A 20988-nucleotide genomic window follows, 5' to 3' on the forward strand; every position below is an offset into this window, starting at 1 on the left:
ACCACCCCTTATTCTGTCTCAGGAAGATCTACTACTCATCTAAAGGTATTCTCTGTTTTAAAAGATCAGCTTCCACTGAACGTTTAATAGATTTCTGGAATACCCAGATGGGTCAAAACTTTGACCCTTCTGAAAACCTGGAAAAACATACAACACCAAGTGCACGTGAACCTGCGCATTAAATAGGTTTTTTTGGGGTGGAGGGGTGGCGGTGGTTCATATCAGAAGTACTCAGCTGAGAAGAGTTTCTTAAAAATGATGTGATAAGTTATTCATTGGAATGAGATCTCAGGGCCCTTCCAGACAGTCCCTATATCCCAGGAGCCCAGGTTTTCTGTTTATCCCAGATTATCTGGCAGTGCAGATTCATATAATTCAGTTTAAAGCAGAAAACCTGAGATTAGATCCTGGAATATAGGGTCTGTCTAAAAGGGCCCTCAGATTTATCCTCCATTAGAAGCTGATTAATCCTGAAGGTTGCCTGGATATCTAGGAGTAATTTTTGATGAAGTTCAAGGTATGTGACCCTTTGTTAGAAATGCAAGCTCTGTAAGATCATGGTGTTCTGGACTTTTGACAGGTTTAACTGCTGAGGTTAAAATCTTGTGTGGAAATATAATTGAATCTCTTCTTAACAATACTTCTGATTGCCCACCCTCATGATCTCATCTTTCCCACCAAAACCAAGACTCAATGTGGCCTACTGAGATCTTCCTTGCACATATGTACATTTAGTAGATGGAGTATTTTAACCAATGGGCATGTGAACGCTACAATTTTTTCCATTGTCTTCTTTTCATTTGATAGAGTTCTTGGCCAAGAAGGGGAGCAGAACATGAAAATAATGTATAGCATTATGCATGGTGTGGAGAAATAGAGGGACATGCTTTTTCCGCTCTCCAAATACTAGAAATCAAGGACTCTCAATGAAATTGATTGATAGCAGATTCCAGGCAGACAAATGAAAGTGCTTCTTCACACAGTGCATGATTAATGAATGAAATTCACTGCTGCAATATATACTGGCTTAGCTGGTTTTAAAGGGGGAGTAGATGAAGTCATTGAGAGTAAGGCTATCAAGGTTGTCAGGCTTAAGCTTCCATATTCCAAATAATTAATAGAATAGCAGTTGTTGGGCAGCTATTGTGTTTATTCACTGTTGTGGGTTTGCTGGTTGAAGTATCTTGGTTTCTTCTATGCATTAGATGCTCGGATAGAAAATATTTGGTCCAATCCACCAGTTTACCTATATTCTTCTGTCCTGATTTTAAAGGAATGACCAGCATTTTCAGATCATCAGTGAGAGACAACTGCAGGAAAGGAACAATAGTGTGAAATTAATCTCTTCACTGCAAATTGAACTTTTCTCTGATGCTTTTGTAAAGATACTTCATTTCTGATGGAATTAATTTGCATCAATGACAATGGGTGACACTAGGTGGGGGCAGAATGTGGGTGAGATAATAGCTATGGATGTAAGAGCCATGAAAAATTCATCCCAAGAATTTGGTAAAACATTTAACAATTTATGATGTAAAAGAATAGTTTTTGAATAAGTCTAAGCTATGAATGCAGGTGCCCCGAACCCACATGCCATTCTGGCTGACACAGTGGGAATAAGGTCTATCAAGAATGGCTAGTACAGTAGAGTATCACTATCAGGTGGATCACTCTTGTATTATGTTGGAACCAATCTTTTAAAAACAGAATGGATGTTAATTGGGTCAACTTGTTAACTGGGACTACCTATTAGAAGCATTTAACTCCCTCATCAAAATGAATGTGTTTGTTTTTTTCTAGTCAGTCCGATCCTAGTGTTAACCAGGCCCAACTCTTACCTTCGAAAATTAGGGAAAAATCAAGCCTGGGGCCATGCTGGCAGGGAAATGCTGTGACAGGTCATCCTAAAAGTAACATTACCATCTTCTGGAAAAATTCCAGTGCATATATTGCTTGCCATACTCAGTTTCACTAGGTGAGCAACTACAAGATGTGTCACCAATGCTGTGCTGGTACGGCTGTGCCAGGAGCTCCAACTTTATTTTCTTTCTGTTATCTGTTTACAGTCATAGGGCAGGCCTCCTGTCCATCATAATTAAGCTTTGGTTCCACCCCTTGTTCAGGGCTCTGGGAGGGAAAGGAGCCATTTTTTGGGCAGTCTCACATAAGGAAGCTAAACTATAGGACGTAGACCAGCTCGTCCCATAGAAAAGCTTTTTTTCTCAAGAACATCCGGGGAAACATAAACAGAAATTCCAGGGAAAAGGTCCCAAGGCTCTGGCTGAGAGCTCACAGTCTCTCAGCCTCATAGCAATCAGAGGGAAAACAACCCTGAGGTTTTCAAAGAATTCTCTGAGGGAGGACAGCACTACAGATCCATGGAACTCCATCTGAAATATCTACAAGCCTCAGCTGGTAGGTCTACTCGATACCCAGACACATTTGGAATCGATAGTAGGACCCACACCAATGAGGCATAGATAGTAAACAGCCTGGGAGAGGTTAAAAAGGGTTTTTTCCTACAGAGAAAGTACAGTTAATTAAAGTCAGGTACCAGTCCATTGAGGACTAGACTAAGAAAGCCTTGAAGTGTTGTTTGAACCATTGAAGATTTGTTGTTTGTTCCATAATAAAGACTTTGTTGTATCATTAAAGACTCTAAAGACCATTACTTCAGAAAAATCCCTGAGAACCTCTCTTTGAGGCGCCCTGGCTTCACACTGGGCTTAAAGTATACGTCCTATAGAAAAGACAGCTGTTACAGGCCCAGCGCGCGACAGAACAAGTGCCTTGGCTTGACACTTAGCTTTGCCAATTGGTTTATCACAAATGCATAGTGGAAATGACTTTAAAAAAATCATAGCTCTGCAGGACTACAGCACTACATTTCTTAAGTTCTATATTATTGGCAACCAGGGGAATAAGCGTGTTCGGAATGGTGCAGACTGCTTTTGAAGGCCACATGGTATTGTGACTCTTTTTTGAAGGGGTCGCCATCTCAAAAACTGGCTGATAATTATTTCTGGTACCTTTCAATACTTGGGCTTCATCATAATTTCGATTCAGCTCAAGTTATGAATAGAAAGGGGCCAACCTTTCCTAGCTCCTTTGGCGACACAGTGTTCTCATCACTTGGGGTTGCAGAAGTGGCCTGGCAGGTCTGAATGGGGGAGCAGCAGGAGGCTGAATTCAGCCTGGCCGCCTGGCTCTATGTCCATTGTAACAAGAGATGGATTAGCATGCCGCTTTGCTGTGACCTCCTGTTCTCTCATCACACAGCCTTACAGAACAATATGGAGTAGGAAATATACAGGAAATAATTAAGGCTGACAATGTGCAATGGAGAGAGGCTGGTGATCTCTGTAGGGAACAAGGTGCTGAGAAGGACCCAGGGTCATGCCGGTGACAGAGCAAGCAGGAATGCATTAGGAAAATACACGTCTCTCCTTGCACCGATGAGAAACAAGACCCAGCTCCTTCCAACTAGGGCTTATTTTCACTTGGTCCATTAACTCCATTAACTCCTCTTTGCTCAAGCAACATGTGTGACAGGCAAAAGCTGTGGGAGAAGTGAGCTGACTCACAAAGCTGAACCAGGTCCATTTTCTAGGAGCTTGAAATGGTGGCTTCAGGTTTTGAAATGCTGTCTGCTTTAACATCTCAAAATACACACACAAAAGAGAAAGGGGAAATAAATGAAAAGGCTGAGTGTATAATATCTGGCTGCTGCTAAAAGAGACTCTGGTCCAGAACCAGCAAACATTGTGTATGCAGGTTTTCCTTGCAAAACCATAGTTTTCCACACTACAAAGAAAGCCATTTCTGACAAACTCCTCTGAAGTTGTTCAATGCAGCATGGGGAGGTTACCGCAGCAGTTGTTGTTGGGTTTTTAAAGCAGCTGATAAAACCCCCATGGAATGCCCATTACATCAAATTAGGATCAAGGAAAACAAGTAGGACAGATAGTAGATCTTGAAAGTCCAAAGGCCTTGACATATTTCTACGCTATCCTGCACAGAAGAGTCAAGACTATTTGAATGAGAAAAAGTATACTGTCAGTATACTGTATACTGTCAGAAATCTTTAAAACAGGGGTGGAGAAAATGCAACCTCCAGGTAGTATGTAGACTTAACCCCCCTTTTTGCACTCTCTCACATCCCCCCAAGGCCGCCCTCCCCAAAACACACGTTTTGGCTAAACATAACTTTCCAGAAACTCCTGTCCCTTGGATTGACAGTGAAAAGAAGGAAATGTATGCATATCAAGTCTCTACTACCACCATCTTCACAATCCTCCAGGTCTAGATCATCAAGCAGAACATGAAACTCAACGACCATTAAATAGTGGTTGAAATAATTTGAGGCACAATGATGTAGACATCTACACCTGACACCCAAGATGTCAAGAGGTTCTAGATCAATGGTTCTCAACCTGTGATCCCGAGGTGTTTTGGCCTCTTACTTCCAGAAAGTCCAGCCAGTTTACCAGCAGTTAGGATTTCTGGGAGTTGAAGGCCAAAACATCTGGGGAACCACAGGTTGAGAACCACTGTTCTAGATCTTGATTTGACTTTAAGGTCAAAAGGTTGCCTTGAGATAATGTAAAGATTATAAGATAACTGCAGAGCTGATGAATGCCAAAGGGAAATGATTTCAGAACTGTCCCCTTCCAATTCCCTGAACACAGAAACGTTAATAGGGATTGATATAAGAAGCAGTGAAGATGCAAAAATCCTTCAAAATTAGATAGATTTCATTTTCTTAAATATCTTGCAAGGTTTTTCCCCAATTCCTGAGATTCTCCTGCTTGTGGTGAAAAGTCCAGTATTTCAGAGGATACTTCACTTGGGTTAGATGCAGATGCAACAACAAATGAGAGAGGTTCTAATTTGCAGTAGCCAATATCCTCCAAAGAACAAAACAACAGGAATGAGAACGAAGGTTTGCTGGAACACTATCTAAAGAAAAATGGCCCTTAGCAATAGATATTGAAAATGTAAGCTCCTGGAATCAATGCCAATCTACCTCACTATGAGATTATCAAATAAAAGCAGCACCAGTCTGGCTGAATGAGGCCCAGAAGGAAACTGGAAGCACCCTCCCCCTTTGCTTACTTCAATGGCTGTAAACCAAGTTCAAAGTGCAAAAATAGTTTGAATTCCAGTGTCTCCGCTGGTGGCATTTCCCCATAGCAAGGGGAATCTTGTCTTTCCCAGCAGGCTCAAGCAAAAGCAAACTATTACAGCTTCTTGTACCTTGCCTTTGCTCATTAACAACCTTTGGCATCTTGATCTTGGGCTGATGAACTGGCCACACATGTCCTAGTCTTCATCTGTTAAATGCTGGAGGGTATGAAAATATTCTTCTGATGTGTCGGACTACAACTCTTCTCATCTTGAAACACCATGGGCTAATGTTTCCCAAACTTTGCTCCTCTAGGTGTTTTCGACTCCAGAAATCCTAGCCAGCTTACTAGCTGTTTAAATTGTGGGAGCTGAAGTCCAAAACATCTGGAGGAACAAAGTTTGAGAAATACTGGGGTGGGCAATTGACTGGGGATCCTTGATGGCCGTCTCAGGGATACTTTGATTGTGCTTTTCCTGCATGGCTAGACTAGATGGCCCACGTGGTCTCTTCCAACTCTATTTTTCTATGATTCTATAAGCCAACATATTCAGAGGCACAGATTGGAAAGGTTATTCTACATTTTTCATGCAGAGCAGAACACCTTTCAATTTTATGTATGAAAATATAAATTTCATCAACTGCTCTCAGTTTCTCCCAAAAATGAGGAGAGGACCAAACGCAGAGGTTTGTGTACACAGATGGCAACTGTTTTTTGGGTCTGAAGCAGCCAAAACAGCTTCTGCTCCCCAGCTGCACAAGTAGCGATTCTAATTGTGTTAATATTTGCACAGCTATCCCAGGATAATTACTTCATGAAAGTGGCTTGGATTTAATAACAGCCTCTTGTTCATTTAAACTGGGGATGGCCAGCATGCGACTACCAAATGTGCCTGGATTATACAACTCCCAAAAGTTTACAACTTTAGGCCACAGAGGCAATAGTGAGGCATGACAGAAGTTGCAGTCCCACATCATCTGGAGGATCACAAGTCTGTTTTCATATGCAAAGGACCAGGGAGTGGCCACCTTCATTAAAGCAAGAGTCGGGGGTCAAGGCGAGGCTGATGTTGCTAAGCGGGACGAAGCAGGAAGAGACGTCATGTTCTGTATTAAGGGCCTGGGGCTCAAGCTGGACCCGAAGAAGATGAAGCGGAAGATGCATAGAATCATAGAGTTGGAAGAGACCTTGTGGGCCATCCAGTCCAACCCCCTGCCAAGAAGCAAGAAAATTGCATTCAAAGCATCCCTGGCAGATGGCCATCCAGCCTTTGTTTAAAAGCATGAGGACGTTCTCTCCTCAGTCCACACGTTCCTGCTCTATGTGGCCCTGCTGCGCATCACTCCATACATTTTAAAGAAGCTCAACAGCATATGAAAACACAGGAGATTAAAGGATGTCCTGTATGACCAGGTGGATTGTGGCTGTTGTGCTACTGAACAAACTGCAAAGAAGAGCCTCCATATCCTAACAAACCGATTCGTATGTTTCTCATAAAGATGCCGGGAAAGCTATAGAAGCGGAAGAAAGAAAACCAATTACAACTTGTCAATGTTTTTCATTTGTCAGAATACTATTTCTTTCCATTGCTTCAAATGTGGTCTTGTTCAGAGAGCCCTGATTTGGGCAAACTGTAAACAAAGTGCTTTGGGATGGAACTCTTTCTTTGATGTGTTGGAATGGCATAAAAACAAGGAAGATGAAGTTGCAGTTTCTCAAGTCACTCCTGACACAACAACAAAACAAAAACAAAAAAAGGAAAATGAAAATGGGCAAGAATGTCATATAGAATCCTTGAGTTGGAAGAGAACTCGTGGGCCATCCAGTCCAACCCTCTGCCAAGAAACAGTCAGGAAGTTCTTCCTCATTTTCAGATGGAATCTCCTTTCTTGTAGTTTGAAGCCATTGTTCCATGTCCTAGTCTCCAGGGAAGCAGAAAACAAGCTTGCTCCCTCCTCCCTATGACTTCACATATTTATAGATGGCCATCTCCTCTCAGCCTTCTCTTCTTCAGGCTAAACACACCCAGCTCTTTAAGCCACTCCTCATAGGGTTTGTTCTCCAGACCTTTGATCATTTTAGTCACCATATGGACACATTCCAGCTTGTCAACATCTCCCTTCCATTGCAGTGTCCAGAATTGGACACAGTGTGGTCTGACCAAGGCAGAATAGGGGGGTAGCATGACTTTCCTGGATCTAGACACTATACTTGTATTTATGCAGGCCAAAATCCCATTGGCTTTTTTTTTGCTGCTGCTGCTGCGTGACGTTGTTGGCTCATGTTTAACTTCTTGTCTCTGAGGACTCCAAGATGTTTTCCACAGGTACTGTTGTTGAACGAGGCATCGTCCCCCATTCTGTACCTTTGCATTTCATTTTTTCTGCCTAGCAGAGTATTTTGCATTTGTCCCTGTTGAACATCATTTTGTTAGTTTTGTTTCATCTCTCTAATCTGTGAAGATCATTTTGAATTCTACTCCTGTCTTCTGGGGTATCGGCTATCCCTCCCAATTTGGTGTCATCTGCAAACTTGATGATCATGACTTCTAACTCTTCATCTAAGTCATTAATGAAGGATTAGAAGGCATGATCATCAAGTTTGCAGATGACACCAAATTGGGAGGGATAGCCAATACCCCAGAAGACAGGAGCAGAATATAAAAAATTAAGAATGTTGAAAACAGCTTCTAGGACCCATGAAGAGTGAAACATGTTACTGGGAACCACAGTTTTGTCCCTTTTAACGAACTGGAACACAATCAACTATCTCACATTCTTGGGGCTTTCATAGTCTTTTATCTGAGACCTCTTGGTGCCGATAATGTCCAGTACAATGCCGGTGACTATTTACATGCAAGGCATGCACTCTGCTGCTGAGCTATGGCCTTTTCTAGTCTTTCCGTCTTCCAAAGACCTATTGTTTTCACAATCCTGTTCATAAATATCAATATAATATATTTAAGAGTTAAACAGTTGCAAGTCCTACAGAATAAGACAATAGTCTTGTCAATGCATGTTTAGAAGAAGAAGGAAGGATTCTGAAAGACTGGCTCTGACAGGTAACCTTGCTCTAGCATTGATCTTTCCAGAATGATTAATGAGCCCCACTAATGCATGTATCATCATCAGTTTGTTTAATGGTCTTCTACACAGAATTCTCCTGCAGCTCTTGCTTTGGCACCAGGTTTACCCGAAAAGAAAGGATGTTGTTTTCACAGGATTATTCTACAGCTGGCACTGACTTTTCTCATGGGGTCCCTGAATAGGGGTGGCCTTTGGCAGAGGAAAAAGTGGGGTATAAATACATCCTCATCATCAACAAGACCACCGTGGCCTCTATCTGGCAAGGGCAAGGGAGGGTGAACTAGTGCAGAAGCAAAACAAACAAACAAACAAACAAACAAACAAACAAACACAAAACCTGAAGATCCATGAGCTATATGTGCATTTGAGAACTTCCACAGTGTATTATCTCTACCCATTATTTTCACTAAGTATCAGTTATCGACATGCATATCTATGTTATGTGACAGAACACTATCCCCATCTTCTGACCTGGAAAAAAATTATATTTTTTGGACTACAGCAAGCCAGTTGGCCACTCTCCATACACTATGCTTGGGGTATTCTAGGAACTATAATGCATAAATTGAATTTTCTGAATCCCCATCTTTCCATTTAGACCTCTTTTTGGTAATGCCTTACCGTACTGGAGTGGTCCATGCAAGTACATCAAAGGAGCAAGAAAATTATCAAGATGGTCAATGAAATACATTTTTGATCCACAACAGTTCCATAACATGTTGCCTGTCTATCTTTCTTATCAATCTAGTGAAACAGTGTGGTATTGTGGCTTGAGTGCTTGTCTAGGTCACCAAAAGACCATAGTTTCGATTCTCGCTCAGCCACGGAAACTCACTGGGTGACCTTGAAAGAGTTGTCTACTCCTGACCCTAAAAGAAGGCAAATCTCCTCGATTATAGGATCACTGACAGTTGAAAGCATCTTGAAGGTACAAAATAACAACTCATGTGATGGCGCGAGTGGCGCCACCTATATGTAGAACTGTAAGTTGCAGGATTTGAACTGTTGTATCATGCCTGATTTTGCCTTTTTACCCTGTAAATGCATAGTTGGATTGATTGGTTATTTATAGCTGTCAATCAATGTTGTTTGCACCAGTTGAATTGCTCCTCCTGCTCAATTGTTTGACCCCACCTCTTTCTAGAGAGCAGGACAGTGTTTCCTTTTCCATTCCACCATCAAACTTTCTATCAGATGGACATGAGAGAGAGACTTGGCTCTGAAGCCCTTGATTAAGTTACCTCTCAGCACCAGTTCTGAGGTTCTTACCCTTGAGATTTATGCTTCATGTTCAGATCAACCTGGACGATGTTGAGAAGTCTCAAGCACCTTCAAACCAGTTCTTTGGCACCAGAGAAAGTCTTCGTGCCTTCAAAATATAGGCCATTGGAATTGGGGTTGTGATTATTCTGATATCCACAGCCATTGAGAAAGAGGGACCTGGAAAAGCTTCTCAGCTGCAAAACTCCTTGGACCCAAGACAACCAGAGACTGTAATGTATATTTTCCTTTACCCCTTTGAAACTTCCAGCTTATTGCCTTAAAGGGATAACTCTTTGTGAACAATTAAACCTATTTTGAGTTATATACAGTGTTTTGATCTTTGGGAGTTCCAGTTTCCTAAAGGAGGGCAAGAAGCAATCCCCTGGGGAAAGATGTCCCGTCCATGCCTCTTTCACTAAGATCTATAGACCCCAGGCACGACGGCACAACTCAAAATACCCCACCTTTCCCACAAAATTGGAATCATGTGACCATATAGGTCCCTAATTATTATTCTTCCATATTAGTCTACAACTGTTGTCTAATCTGTATGGAAATTCACATGTTTTAATTTTTTTTCTTATAACCTGTATTTTAAAATGTATATACTGGCATACAGAATGCATCAGATGCTAATGAATCACTAAGTCCCCGACAGTACATTTGTCTTGGAAGTGTGGACAAGGCCTGTCTGTAATGGATTTTAGATTGTGTTCTTCAAACATTCCTAGGAAATAAACTCTTTTGTGCCCCTGAAGTGATTATTTTGCATGTAATTGGCTGTGCCTACATGTGGATACATTTCGATTGACTATTAATGTGCTAGCTCAATTCTAAAAAAGAGAGAATGTAGTCCAGTAATTGGTCAGTTTTAGCACTAGTTTTTACCATGTAGTTATAGCACTCTTACTAGTCTCCTAGATATATTCAAAATAAAATTGAAAAAATGGGAATATTTGCAGAGGGTTTTTTTAAAAAGTCAAAATAGTTAAGAATCAAGCAGATTGAAAGGACCTACCACTCTGTAAAAGGTCATGGAAATGACTCATGAGATGTGAAGTGATGCACGTTTTGGGGGAAATAACAACCCTACACAACACATTTGTACAATTTTGGGCTCTAAACTAGCTGTCATTACTCAGGAAAGATATTTTGGAATTATTCTAGTTAGCTTGTGGAAAGCAAGCGCTTGCTCAGCTGCAGCTGTCAAAAAAGCAAATAAAATGTTAGGAATTATTATGAAAGGGGGAGAAGAACAGAAAACATCGTAATAACTCCATAAATCATTTGTGCACCTACCTACACCATTAATTCTCTACACATTCTTGGTAACCCCCTGTCATGCATGGCTGCAGAAACCAACACTGTTTTGAAAACAACAAACCATCTCCTTCAACAGCTGACTCCGTGGCTGTAATGTCTTAAGGCTTGGATGTTGGTAATCCAAGTCAGATATGCACTGGATTGCACCATCTGGACATCTAAAATAAGAAGCATTGGAAAAACCTGGGTGCCATCTACTCTGTAGACTCACATAATCCAGTTCATAGCAGATCCTTTGGGATCCTATACTGAATTATATGGCAGTGTAGATCCAGCTTTTGTTAAGACCTGACCCCAGGTTCTAAGTTTCCATAAAGTTGTTTTCAAGAATGAAGTGAACTATTTTAGGACCTATCTACACTGTCAAATAATGATATTTGGCACTGAATTATATGATCAGTGACCCACATAATACAGTTCAATGCAGTTCGATGGCACAATAGGGCCAACTGCAGTAAATCAAAAGGTTGACAGTTCAAGCCCAGGTTGGGATGAGCTCCTGGCTGTCAGCTCAGCTTCTAGGAGCCCCCGGTAGCGCAGTGGGTTAAACCCCTGTGCCGGCAGGACTGAAGACTGATAAGTTCGAATCCGGGGAGAGTGCGGATGAGCTCCCTCTGTCAGCTCCAGTTCTCTATGTGGGGACATGAGAGAAGCCTCCCACAAGGATGGTAAAACATCAAAAACATCCGGGTGTCCCCTGGGCAAAGTCCTTGCAGATGGCCAATTTCTGACACCAGAAGCGACTTGCAGTTTCTCAAGTCGCTCTTGACATGACAAAAAAGAAAGAAAGAAGGAAAGAAAAAGCTCAGCTTCTGCCCACCTAGCAGATCAAAAACAGCAATGTGAGTTGATAAATAGGTACTACTCTAAAAAGCAGGGAGGTAATAAAGGCGCCCATAAAGGACATACCAACGTTTCTATCAGGTGGCATCTACGGACAACAAAAAAGTTCCTTGACATGGAAGGTGGAGTGACAGCACCCCCCCCCCCCACCCACCGCCAAGAGTCAAGCACAGCTTCCAGATGTCAGAGATGGAAAAAGCCTATGTAACTCTGTTTATGAGTTGTTTGTCCTGTCAATTGTATATTAGCACTGAATGTTTGCCTGTATTTGTTCTGTATAAAGTTTGCATACCACTCTGAGTCTCCTGCGGAGTGAAGAGTGGGATAGAAATGATGTAAATAAATAAATAAGTACATAATATATGTGTGTACACTGAGCCAACATTTGGCAGTGTAGATCCAGCCTTAGGTTCCATGAATGGCAATGTAGATGGAACTTAAGACTGGATCTATGCTGCTGAATAATGCAGTTTGAACTTCATTATGTAGTCAGTGTAAACCCATATAATGCAGTTGAATGGCATTGACCTGCATTTTATGGGTCTGCTATCACCATATAATGCAGTTAGAAACCATATAACGGCAGTGTAGATGGGACTATAGATCCAACTTAAGACTTTCTCTTTTCTGGAGCATAGAAGTAATTGACATACAATGCAATTTAGAGTCCTTCTTTTTTCTTTTGCAGCGAAGTTATGAAAGCCAATATGTTGTAGTGGTTTAGACATAGGACTAAAACCCCGAGAGACCATGGTTTGAATCCCAACCTAGCCATGGAATTCTGCCTAGTCTTGGGCAAGTCACATTCTCTCATCCTTATAGGAAGGCAAACCAAACCAAAACCCCTTCTAAGTAAATGTTGTTTTTCATGTGAAAAAACCCTACATTCTTTGCATATATGAATTTTCCATAGAAAAGTCATGCAATGCATAAAATTGTTAGAGAATGAACAGAAGCTATTATAATCTCACACAGCAGGGGAAAAAACCCCTTTGAAATTATTTGCTATTGCATATAAGAATGAAATAAGAAACAAGGTACATTCCTATGCTTTAGAGTTCTTGGCCGCAGATTTTAGAATTATTGGGATGAGCTTATAATAAAAGCTGATTCTACCATGACATTTAGGGAGATAACAGAGAGGCATGCTTATAAATCATCCATTACTCTATCAATCATTCCGAGCTTTTTTGCCTATTTTATGTATAGCGTCTGTGTATATAGTTCAAGCTAGAACTGAGTGGCTTTTTCTCTCTCCCTTTTCTTTCAGGAAGACATTTTTCAAAAGAGAAGAATGCTTCAAGTTTTTCTTCTCATTACTATAAATCCCAGCAACTACAACTCCCAAATGTCAAGGTCTATTTTCCCCAAACTCCACCACTGCTCACATTTGGGCATATGGAGTATTTGTACCAAGTTTGGGCATATGGAGTATTTGTACCAGATCCATCATTGTTTGAGTCTACAATGCTCTCTGGATGTAGGTGAACTACAAATCCAAAATCCAAGGTCAATGCCCACTGAATCCTTCCAGTATTTTCTGTTGGGCATGGGAGTTTTGTGTGCCAAGTTTGGTACAATTTCCATCATTGCTGGAGTTGAGAATGCTCTTTGATTGTAGGCGAGCTATAAATCCCAGCAACTACAACTCCCAAATGACAAGGTCTATTTTCCCCAAACTCCACCAGTGTTCACATTTGGGCATATGGAGTATTTGTGTCAAGTTTGGTTCAGATCCATTGTTGTTTGAGTCCACAGTGCTCTCTGGGTGTAGGCGAACTACAATTCCAAAATCCAAGGTCAATGCCCACCAAGTCCTTCCAGTATTTTCTGTTGGGCACGGGAATAGAGTGTGCCAAGTTTGGTTCAATTCCATAATTGCTGGAGTTCAGAATACTCTTTGATTGTAGGTGAGCTATAAATCCCAGCAACTACAACTCCCAAATGTCAAGGTCTATTTCCCTCAAACTCCACCACTGTTCACATTTGGGCATATGGAGTATTTGTGTCAAGTTTGGTCTAGATCCATCATTGTTTGAGTCCACAGTGCTCTCTGGATGTAGGTGAACTACAACTCCAAAATCCAAGATCAATGCCCACTGAATCCTTCCAGTATTTTCTGTTGGACATGGGAGTTCAGAGTGCCAAGTTTGGTTCAATTCCATCATTGCTGGAGTTCAGAATGCTGTTTGATTGTAGGTGAGCTATAAATCCCAGCAACTATAACTCCCAAATGACAAAAATCAAACCCATTCCCCAATCCCACTGGTATTCAAATTTGGGCGTATAGCGTATTTGTGCCAAATTTGGTTCATACATTTCCTGCAAATCAGATATTTAAATTATAATTCATAACAGTAGGAAAATTACAGTTATGGAGTAGCAACTAAAATAATTTTATGGTTGGGGGTCACCACAACATAGGGAACTGTATTAAGGGATCATGGCATTAGGAAAGTTGAGACCCACTGACGCAGACATTCCCTTTCCCAGACATGAGTCGAGACAGCAAATAAGTGAAGCAGCCTTTCTCCCTGCCAGCCCAAAGACATTGGAACAAGAAAAAGCGGCTATGCTAATTACACTAATAAAGGGAGAGCCCAGGACTAAGTGTATTTTGGAGAAAAATCTCCTCCTACCCTTAACATTTGGATTTCATCACACAATTTCTCTGCTCACCCATAGGAAGGAGATTGTTGAGGGACCAATGCATATAGCTCTAGTTCAGCCAGCCTGTAAAAAGGGGCTAGCAAATTAAAAGGATACTTGAGCTAATCAGAGCTGAAAATGCTTGAGTATCCCAATTGGTCTGCATCTGTAATTGAGCCAACTCGATCCGCACCTTCCACACGAAGATGCAAATTTGAATAGGCTCACTATTCTACTCTAAATTTCCCTGAATATAGTGGTGCACTTCTCAGCTTCAAAATGGAAAGAGAAATGTGCCAGTTACGATCAAATAAAAGGTGTTCTCAAGCATAAAATACATAAATACCTATTTTGACAAAAAATGTGTGGGGAAATATGAGGGTGAGTCATAAAGTTTTGCTTCCTGTTTCATAAATTTTTTATAAATGAACATATAACAGCAGAAGTTTTTACAAACCATAGCTTCAACTATCTTCTACTCAAGACTACTGTTCAACATCTGTGCCATTGTTTAACCCAGGCATCAAAACCATTTTGGAAAAATTCAGGGTTTTGCCTTGTGACCCATGTTATTAAAGCTGTTTTAACATCATTCAAGTCATTGAATTCAAGTCAATGTACCACCTGACATCCGCCAGGGAGTAGTAGTGAAAGGACCAAGGCAGTGACATCTCCGGCCCACCCTGTTTGGGCATCAGCTAGCACGTCAACGACTTAAATCAAGAAATAGTTTTCTAAGATCTACAGAGACACTCGCTGGAACACCTCAGCAAGCGAGAGTCCAAAAGTGGCAGGCCCGAACCTCAATCAATGGCTGGTACCAAATGAGAGATTCCCTCCTGGTCACACAGAAAACTGGGCGACTTGGAAGGCACTGAACAGACTGCGCTCTGGCACCACGAGATGCAGAGCCAACCTTAAGAAATGGGGCTACAAAGTGGAATCCACGACATGCGAGTGTGGAGAAGAACAAACCACAGACCACCTGCTGCAATACAACCTGAGCCCTGCCACATCCATAATGGAGGATCTTCTTGCAGCAATACCAGAGGCACTCAAAGTGGCCAGATACTGGTCAAAGGACATTTAATAGAATACCAAGTCTGCAAACTTTGTGTTTTTTTTTTAATGCAATACAACTGTTTTGGTTTGCTCCTGACACGATAAATAAAAATAAATTGAATCTGAAACCACGTAGGTTGTCTTTCAGAGGTCCAAATGGGTAAAGGTCAGAAGGGGCCAAATCAGGGCTTTAAAACAGCTTTAACATCATGAGTCATGAAGAAAAACCCTGATTTTTTCCAAAATGTTTTGATGCCTGGGTTCAACGAGGGCACAAATGTGTACAAATTGATGGTGAATATGTTGAATGGTAGTTTTGTGTTCTGCCTATGATCTGTAGCAACTTCTGCTGTTATATGTTCATTTATAATATTTTTATAACACAGGAGGCAACACTTTTTGACTCACTCTCGTAGGTGTATATTTTTGTGCTGGTATTTAAAAATGTATATGGAACCAAGATATAATGTCAGAACATGGGAGAAACTGGTATGGATCAAAAATGGTCTGTTCTGTCTATTCTTAACCAGCGCAGATCTGTAGACTTTTCCATTTAAGTGTTTGAGTTCCGTATTCATAGCAAACCCAGAGGCAAGATTGTGTGTGAGAGAGAATTACAAAGAAAAAAAAGGCCAACCACTCTTTACTTTATCTAGTTAATTTTAGCTTAATTTAATTTACAAAGTCCTTCTGCAAATACCTTTCCTTTGTGTCAGAAGAGGAGAGACACCACAGTTGCTAATCTAATCAGTGTGTGTGTATGACTTTCAGACTTAATTGTTAGGCGAGAGCAGAGTTGTTCTGCATGTCAGGTATGGGACAGCAGAGAGAAATAATTACAATCAGATCTAATTAGTAATTATAACCAATCTGTCTGAGAAATTGTTTTCAGTTAAATATCCCCATAGTTCTACTATTGGGCTTTTCGTGCTATTGTAAAGAGTACTCTGGATTGAACATTAGAGGCGTGATTTGATTACAAAGGTACTGTTCATCCCTGTGACTGTGGCACTCGCCTTCAAAACATATTCATCCCAGACCAAGAAAAGAACTCTCTCTTACTTTGTTACATAGACAACATTATCTCTGATAAACAATCTATTTCTTTACTCCGAAATGTAAAATAACAACATCAAACCTACGGTACTTTTTTTCTGGCCAGTTTAACTTAAAGGGTAAAACAAGGGTACGAATCATGTGCCCCCTCATTGATATTGTTGTAATACAACTCTCAGCAACCCATGGGAAAAGGGAATGTTTACTGTGTACGTGTACTGTAATCTGCCCTGAATCCCCTTGGGGAAATAGGGCGGAATATAAATAAAGTGTTATTATTATTATACTAGCTGTACCTGCCATGAGTTGCTGTGGCCAATCTTCCCTCCCTCTTTCTCTCCTTCTTTCCCTTCTTCCTTTGCTCCCTCCCTCCCTCCTTCCTTCCTTCCTTCCTTCCTTCCTTCCTTCCTTCCTTCCTTCTCCACCTCTTTCCTTCCTCCCCCCTTTTCTCCCCGTTTCCCTTCTTTCTTCCTTCTCCACCTCTTTCCTTCTTTCCCCCCTTTTTCTTTCCCTCCCTCTTTCCCTTCTTTCTTCCTTCTCCACCTCTTTCCTTCCTTCCCTCCTTTTTCTTTCCCTCCCTCTTTCCCTTCTTTCTTCCTTCTCCACCTCTTTCCTTCCTTCCCTCCTTTTTCTTTCCCTCCCTCTTTCCCTTCTTTCTTCCTTCTCCACCTCTTTCCTTCCTTCCCCCCTTTTCTTTCCCTCCCTCTTTCCCTTCTTTCTTCCTTCTCCACCTCTTTTCTTCCTTCCCCCCTTTCTTTCCCTCCCTCTTTCCCTTCTTTCTTCCTTCTCCACCTCTTTCCTTCCTTCCCCCTTTTTCTTTCCCTCCCTCTTTCCCTTCTTTATTCCTTCTCCACCTCTTCCCTTCCTTCCCCCTTTTTCTTTCCCTCCCTCTTTCCCTTCTTTCCCTTCTTCTTTCTCCACCTCTTTCCTTCCCTCCTTCTCTCTTTCCTTCTTTCTTTCCCTCCCTCTTCCTTTATTCCTTTCTTTCTTGCTCTCCTTCCCTCCCTCTTTACTTCCTTCCCTTTTTTCTGTAGCATCATTTAGCTTTCTGTCATTTAGCTTTTTTGCGTTTTAAGTCCTTTCCGCTATTTCTTTGGGGGGTGGGGTGGGGGTGGGGGTAGTATATGAGTGATAATCACTTATTGGTCTGTTAGGGGTATAGTGTCCAAATTTAGTGTCAATTTGTCCAGTGGTTTTTGAGTTATGTTAATCCCACAAACAAACATTACATTTTTATTTATATAGATTATTTATGAGATCCCAGTTTCCACAAAATACTATTAAAAGTGGAGAAGGCCTCAAAATGACAGCAAACATCTGAACAGCCCTCAGTCCCTATGCATTGTGGCAAAGAAAAGATCTCCTTTTTCAAATCTGCTATGGAATGTATGGTTTTACGGATATAGTGTGCATAGAACTTATTGTACATGAAGGTGCATTGAGAAGGTCTCTAGAGTATTTAAACATTGGAGGGCTGTCAATCTGCACTGGGATGTACTAAATTATGACAAAGCTACGGATATAAAAGAGAGCAACCAACAAGAATCCTCAACATCTAGGACTTTGTGGTTACCACTAACTGCATTTAGAAACACAAGTTTAGTTCATCCAACATAGTTAACTTCACCAAGATTTCAATGCGGTTATGTTTTGTTACATTCAGTCGAATGAGACCTCAGGAGGACTCATCAGGTGACAACAGCTCTGGAGAGGTTGTTATGAGAGTGACATCGGTGTAAACATTAGATTCACTGCGCTACCTTCACAAGGACAACACACCCTGAACTCTCTTACAGTATTCTGGGATGTAATTGCAATGAATGGCGAAACTATAGCACATACAATTATATAAACATTTTTAATGTATGCTTTTATATCACCACTTGAATTGCAAATACATTTTCTTGAAAAAGGAAAAAAAAGTGGAGAAGGCCTGTCCATCTGTCCTCCCTTCCTTCTTTCCTCATCTTGCTCATATGGCCTCTCAATGCAGAACAAAAGCTAAAATCGCATTATAAATCATCTCGTTACTCTTTAAGATGCCAAAGACATGTCCTCTAAAACAAGTCCATCTAGATTTAATTTGCAGCACACATTATGGTTTCTGCTTAGGAATCATGCCACAAGGATCCTGGAAGAAGATTTTAAAGAGGAGATGCTAGTGAGAAAATCAAAGATCTTAAGCATGCAAAAGATGATATCAACCAATGAGTGAAGGGCCCTCCATTAGCTAAAAGTGGTCAAAACATTAATCAAAACATATGGTATAGCCTGAGAAGGGAATATTTTCATCATTAACCTCAGGGCCCCATAGCAGCCTCCAAAGACATATTCAGTTTCTATCTTGTACGACCACAGCCATTTAATCAATTAAGAACTTGGAGCTATTCCACCTGAATGTAGTTCTCTGACAGAGTCTCTGACTCTTGTTGTGTTTGCATTCAATATATGTTTTCCACTTAGTATGTGAAACAAGAAGAGGTGGAAATCATAGAACTGTGTTTTTTGTGGATGGCAATGAAGGTTGGGATAAGGAAAGCATGGCCCTCTAATTTTGTTGGTCTATGATTCCTATCATGCAACTCCTGGAACGATTCCATCGGTGCTGCCTCTGAAAAATCCTACAAATCTCCTGGGAAGACAAGCGGACAAATGTCAGCGTGCTGAAAAAAGCAAAGACCACCAGCATTGAAGCAATAGTCCTCCGCCATCAACTCCGCTGGACCGGCCACATTGTCCGGATGCCCGACCACCATCTCCCAAAGCACTCAAGAACGGAAAATGGAATGTTGGCGGGCAGGAAAAGAGATTTAAAGATGGGCTCAAAGCCAACCTTAAAAACTCTGGCATAGATACTGAGAACTGGGAAGCCCTGGCCCTTGAGCGCTCCAGTTGGGAGTTCAGCTGTGACCAGCAGTGCTGCAGAATTTGAAGAGGCACAAATAGGGGGTGAACGTGCCAAGTCAAGCCAACCCCAACCGGGACCGTCTTCCACCTGGAAACCAATGCCCTCACTGTGGGAGAAGATGTGGATCAAAAATAGGGCTCCACAGTCACCTACAGACCCACCGCCAGAACACCGACCTTGGAAGACCATCATCCTTAGACTACGAGGGATCGCCTAAGTAAATAAGTACTGGCTATTGATGGAAGTTGAGGACCATAGTCTCCAACCCTAATATTGCACAAGTGTGGCAATATTTACTTTGAACGTGTGTGACCTTTTCCATCTGTTTACACATAAGATTCATGTCATTGCACGCAAAACAAAGATACTTGGGCACCTGCTTCTCCTTCTACATCCCCTTTCCCCAGATCACTGCATGCATACAGACATCTCATCCAGGACTAGAGAAGAGAGAGTTGGTGAAGCTTACAGAACATGAGTGAGGTTCTTTCCCATTGTAGATATTGCAGAGATTACAAATCCCTGTGTCTCCTGTTAGAGCATATAAAAATCAGTTGGTGAGTGTGTTAACTGAAAATGCAAAGCATGAAGCTAATTGGTTGGGCTATGCCCAAAACGCTAGATGAGCCTGGGAGTTTTGGCAACAGTTACATTTTTAGGCTTGAACTGAGCAGGAGCTTGCAGAAACAGACAGTTCTTGCTTCATGAGCTGCTGGAAGATTTTCCACATAGACACCTAAAGACCATTTGAATCTCTCTCAAAGGACATTGTGTGAGTCAATGCAATCGCTCACATGATTATATATATGCTGCTGTGCATTACAAAGAGTAAATTCCTTGTTTTTTGCTGATCACCTGTGTGGCATATTTTTTTCTTTGGCAAGACAGTGTGTGGACTGGTAAAACATGAACTATGTGTGATTTTCATTACAACAACATCTCCAACATGAATTTCTTTTTGTTGTTAAATGCCACTTATTGGGAAAAAAAACATGTGCTAAAAGTGATATTTTCTACATGTAGCATGATGGATCTGAAGTGAAGAGCCTCTGTGACTGGTGAAGACTCTCCATGAGTTGGAAACCTGAAAAAAATATGTAAGTCTCAACAAGTAGCAGAAGTTCTCTTCTTCAGAATGATGCCCTCAGTACATAGGAGGGTGATAAGAACAGCGGTAAGGAAGTGAGAGAGAGATGATTTAGAAAAATAAAATCCCAGCAACTACAAGTCCCAGAATCCCTGTCTATCGAGAAAACCTTGCTTGCCAAGACCTGCTGGAGCATAGAGAAAGAATGACTGTTCTCTGTGTTCTTTGTTCAAAGATAGAAGCAAATGCACTCCCTTTCTCCCTAAAATTATTTCAGCCATGGATAAGCATAAGCAACTTATTTATTATTTATTTATTTACTTTATTTGTATACCGCTGTTCTCAGCCCGTAGGCGACTCACAGCGGTTAACAACAGAACAGCAAAAATTCAATGCTACATAACACAGTATAAAACAGTTAACATCCTAACACATTATACAATAATATACAATTAACAACAATAGCCATTCACTAGCGCCTCATCACTAACAACATGATCCAGGTCCGTCATCCATTGTTCCATTCCTATGTTCATTACACTCATTGCACTGACTATTCGAATGCCTGCTCAAACAACCAGGTCT

The 20988-nt window shown here is 41.2% G+C and overlaps 2 protein-coding genes and 1 pseudogene across 4 annotated transcripts in view; 2 read left to right on the forward strand and 1 right to left on the reverse strand.

The window, feature by feature from the left end:
• Positions 1-20988, reverse strand: part of KIRREL3 (kirre like nephrin family adhesion molecule 3) — a 952985-nt gene that overhangs the window by 286559 nt on the left and 645438 nt on the right. The gene's annotated exons all lie outside the window — the stretch shown is intronic.
• LOC132782371 (mitochondrial import receptor subunit TOM5 homolog) lies at positions 6228-6524 on the forward strand. Its single transcript, XM_067470762.1, has 2 exons — positions 6228-6286; positions 6407-6524. The coding sequence occupies exons 1-2, from the start codon at positions 6228-6230 to the stop codon at positions 6501-6503; spliced, it is 156 nt and encodes a 51-aa protein (XP_067326863.1). The 3' UTR covers positions 6504-6524.
• LOC137097514 (E3 ubiquitin-protein ligase MARCHF11-like) lies at positions 17424-18147 on the forward strand (annotated as a pseudogene).

This window comes from Anolis sagrei, chromosome 7 (genome assembly GCF_037176765.1).
Source record: "Anolis sagrei isolate rAnoSag1 chromosome 7, rAnoSag1.mat, whole genome shotgun sequence".
NCBI classification, from domain to species: Eukaryota; Metazoa; Chordata; class Lepidosauria; order Squamata; family Dactyloidae; genus Anolis; species Anolis sagrei.